Raw genomic sequence first — 4,325 nt, forward strand, 5'->3', positions numbered from 1 at the left:
CCAACTTGAACACGTCATGTCAACATTAACACCAGATCCAAATAGATGTATTGTCTAAGTTCAAAAGTTAAATTTATAGTTTTATAAGAAAAATATTCTTTTAGAAAGGTGATCCTCTCTCAAGAGATTAAAATGGGGCATTTTGTAGAGCATAGTATGATATTATTGGCAACACCACTTGCATTGTATAGAAAGTGAGAAAGGGAAGGGGGAAGAAGGGTGGAAGTGAGATGGCTTTGTCATGTTTTTGGTAGGTGACTAAACAACCACTTTGAGCTCACATGCCATCTTTAAGTTGTATCTTAAATCTTGCTTTTAATCCTCTTCATCACTTTCTTATACCAATCCCATTTTTCAAGGCATCACTCATTTCTCTTTGATGCCAAGATAAAATAATGACCTTCTAAGAACAAAATCACTTGACATGAGATATCCATCATAGTTTTTTTTTTTTTTTACACAACAAATTTATTTCAACTATAATTGACATGACATTTGACTTTCTTTTCAGAAAGTTGGTTCAATCACATCAGTACTAAAAAATTCACTAAAGTGAAATAAAGTATTCTTTCTTCTTTATATATATTAAAAAAATGCTAAAGAAAATCAACTTATTAAACCAAAATCCACTTAACTCAACAGTAATTAACAAGATTTTTCTCTTTAGAGATCGAATGTTCGACCTCATTCGTACTAGAAAAACTGATTAAAAAGAAATACAGAGTATTCTTGTTCTTATTAAACTAGAAGAACCAAAACAAAAACAAAGCTGCAAATTTGAAGCGTTAATGGAGGGATCTTCAACCAAAATGTAAAGAATCAATGAAATGAAATGATACCCAGAAAGTATTGACTATACAAATCTCTTAATTTCTCTTTGTTTTTTTTGCTTTTTTTGTTTTTTTTTACAAAAAATCTAAGTTAGATATGAAATCCCACATTCACAAGAGCTTCATGTTTGTGTTCATTAGCTGCAACCCACCATGGATTTAATGACGCTAAATTGTGGTCCTTGCTTTCTCTTTCAACAGGTTCAGGAGGAAGATTCAGGTCCAAAAACCTCCTAATTTCTGGGACTTGCTTTTGAATTTGAATTGTTTCTCTGTTTTTAGCTCCTGATCCATTCATCAAATGCGATCTTTTATGCCCACCAAGTGCTTGTCCTGATGCAAACACTTTCTCGCAAATTGGGCATTTGTGTTTGCTGTTTTTTTCGATTCGTCCGCCATTGTTGATCCCTTTCGAAGCTTTGCTTTCAGCTTTTGGGTTTGCAGAAATGGCCATTTCTCCACTGCTTTCACTGCCTATTTCTTCTTCTTCATCTTCCATGGCTGATTCAATGAAACAACCCTTTAACTTCTTGTGACTTGCTCTATGCCCACCTAGTGCTTGATATGAGTCAAAGATCTTATTGCAAATATCACACTCAAATTTGCTTCTCTTTTTGGGTTTATTGTAGATTTTTGAATCCCAAAACTCTGCTAATGTCTTTTTTGGGGACTTGAAGAACATATCAGAGCTTAATCTAGCTTGGTTTTGATCATTTTTCTTCAGGAAAGATTTAGATCCAGTTCTTTGATCTAGCTGAGAATTCTTGATCATCTTTGATCTAGCTCTTTGCTTTGATTGTTTCTCTTCAAATTCCATTTTCTTTCCCTTGAGTTTGTTTGGTTTCACTAATTCACAGCCATTAGAGACAGAAGTTTTGCTCTCAACAACAGAAGGAGCTTCAAGAAACTTTGAATTGTTATCTGAGGATTCAGCTGGAGAATTGAAACCAACCCAATTTCCCATGTCCATGGAAAGTAACATCAAGGAAATTGCAACTTCTTGTTCTTGCTCAATTTCAGAAACAGATGAAGAATTTGTGGCAATAGAGAAAGAAGTTGTTGAATTTGCAGTGCCCATTTGGTTGGATGTTCTTCCTCTCCTTGATCTCTTTCTCTTGCTGTTAGGAACTTCAGTTTCATTATCAGATTGAATGTCCATCGCCATCTTCTGTTTGGCATCTGTAATATGAGAATCTGGTTCTTCCACTTCTTGACTACTGGAAAGAACTACTCTTTCAGAATGGCATTTCATATGACCAAACAAAGCCTTCCATGATTGAAACCCTTTACCACATTCCCTACAAAACTTATCTTGGAGTGAAGATTCTTCACTTAAAAACTCAAGTTTCTGAGTCTTTTTTGGATTCTTTCTCAGACCATAACCAAAATCTATCTCCTCCATGTTTGACAAGCTTCCACCACTGTAATTAGCAGGTTGAAGGCTTGTTCTACTATGTTTCTCATCATTATCAGCTAAATTATTGGTCAAATGAGACCTCATATGACCTCCCAAGGATCTCCCACAAGCAAAACTCTTATTGCAGAGCTTGCAAACATGTCTTGATACTAAATTACCCTCCATTTACAAAACTTTGAACCAGAAGAGAAAAAAAATAGAAGGAAGAAAAAAGCTAATGAAACTTCAAAATCAATCCAAGAGCTTGAATTGATTGAATTGATGCTGCAATTCTTGATCTCATAACACTAAAAACAAGATCCAATACACAATGAAAACAGAAAAACAAAGAGAACCCAGATCAGAATACCAAGCCAATCTTCTCTAGATCGTATAAAAATCTTGTTATTCCAACTGATCACTGAGAACCCAACTCAGAAATGGAAGAATTATGGAGCAAAAACAAGATCTGAAGCAAGAAAAGTGGAAAAGGAGAAGACCCAGTAAACATTCTTACCAGCGCTCTCTCTCTCTCTTGAGTTGTTGAATTGAAGTATAGAGAGAGAGATTTAAAATAAGAATTGGGAATTGTGATCTGTAACCTCTGATACTAATAATAGCAATAGAAGAAAGCAAAGGGAAATGAAGAAAGTAAGCAAAGCTTGTGAGAGTTTCTCTGTGATTTTAAGAGTCTAAGCTTGACTATATTTAGAGGAGAAATCCATGCAAGAGATGAATGAGAAGAGAAAGGTTAAAAGAGAAGAGAAAGCAGCACGTGTATTTAACTGAGAGTTCTACGCTTCCCTCAAATCTAACGGCTAAGATTAATGGAGGCGATCATCCCCATGGCCCCATGATGGTTGAAGAACCTACTCAAAACCTAACTGCCATACTCAAAAACTATTCCTTTCTTAAGGAATTTCCCACCTCTATCACTCTCTTCCTCAAATCCCCTTCCACTTTCATTTGCTTGTTATTCTTTTCTACTTTCTTCATTTTTTTTCCCCAAAGTTTCCATTTTGCTAGATGTTTGTTCTTTGTTTATTGTTTAAACCCCCTTCCCCACTCCCACTTTGGATCTTTTCTTTCAACTCTTAACCTACTCTGGTATCACTTTATTTTTTATCGATGATCCAAATTTGATTGTGCTAATGTAAAACAATCCAAATTCTGAAAACAATGAACATTTTGTTTATGTCACAAAACACAACCAATATTATGTTCTCTTTATAGCCTATTCGCGAGAGTACATTCACACCCAACATGAATTGATAAGACCCCGAATGCAATTTTCAAGGTGCATCGCAATTTTTGTAATATATATTCTAGCTCCTTATTAAAATTTTATGATATTAATTATTATGACTTCTTTTGGACGTGAAATCCCATTCAGAGATCTCATCAATTCGTGATGGTGAGATCTACGATTGTAATGTTGATTATTGTTGTGTGACGTAAGCAAAATATTAGTTTTTACTATTTTTAGAATTCAAGTAATTGAACATTAGAGAAATCAATTTTAGGTCATCAATATTTAAAAAAAAAAAAAACAAAAAAAAACTCTTGGGTTTACCCTACCTCACTTGGTTAAATTTATGAATGTTTTTAACAACTTTCTTTGTTGAATGTGGATACGTTGGTAAATTTTTTTTGTTGAAAAATATTGTAATTAAAGTGTAGGGTGAGGATTAAACCTCGGACTACGAGATTAATAGTATGAACACTATGTCAATTAAGCTACGCTCTTGTTGGCAAAATTCATAAATACGTAACAACAATAAATTGATATGATAAATTGATACATGTACTATCTGTCCTCTTTAATCTATTAATAAACCCATCAAGAGAATTTAACAAACATACAATACCATTAATTGTTTTTTTTTTTTTTTTTGGGAAAACTGATCTGGGTACATTAGAAGGTTTTTAAATTATGATTTAAAGAACCTTTTTGATGTATTTCAGCATGTAAAAAGCCGTTCCAAATAAATCCTAAATTTGATCGGTTTCCTCTCCAGGCTTCTATATCTTTCGCGGAAAAAAAAAATGATTCTTGCTTAAAAAATGTTGAAAAGAGGAAGGTGAAAAAAACCAAGAAA

At 33.7% G+C, this 4,325-nt stretch overlaps 1 protein-coding gene across 1 annotated transcript; it reads right to left on the reverse strand.

Annotated features, from left to right (window-relative positions):
* Positions 1-706: 706 nt before the first annotated feature.
* On the reverse strand, positions 707-3,321 carry LOC120070773 (uncharacterized). Its single transcript, XM_039022657.2, has one exon. It carries the CDS (start codon positions 2,410-2,412, stop codon positions 922-924), a length of 1,491 nt encoding a protein of 496 aa, XP_038878585.1. The 5' UTR covers positions 2,413-3,321; the 3' UTR covers positions 707-921.
* Positions 3,322-4,325: the final 1,004 nt, after the last annotated feature.

Source organism: Benincasa hispida, chromosome 2 (assembly GCF_027475165.1).
Source record: "Benincasa hispida cultivar pf3 chromosome 2, pf3_genome.v1.1, whole genome shotgun sequence".
Lineage (NCBI taxonomy): Eukaryota > Viridiplantae > Streptophyta > Magnoliopsida > Cucurbitales > Cucurbitaceae > Benincasa > Benincasa hispida.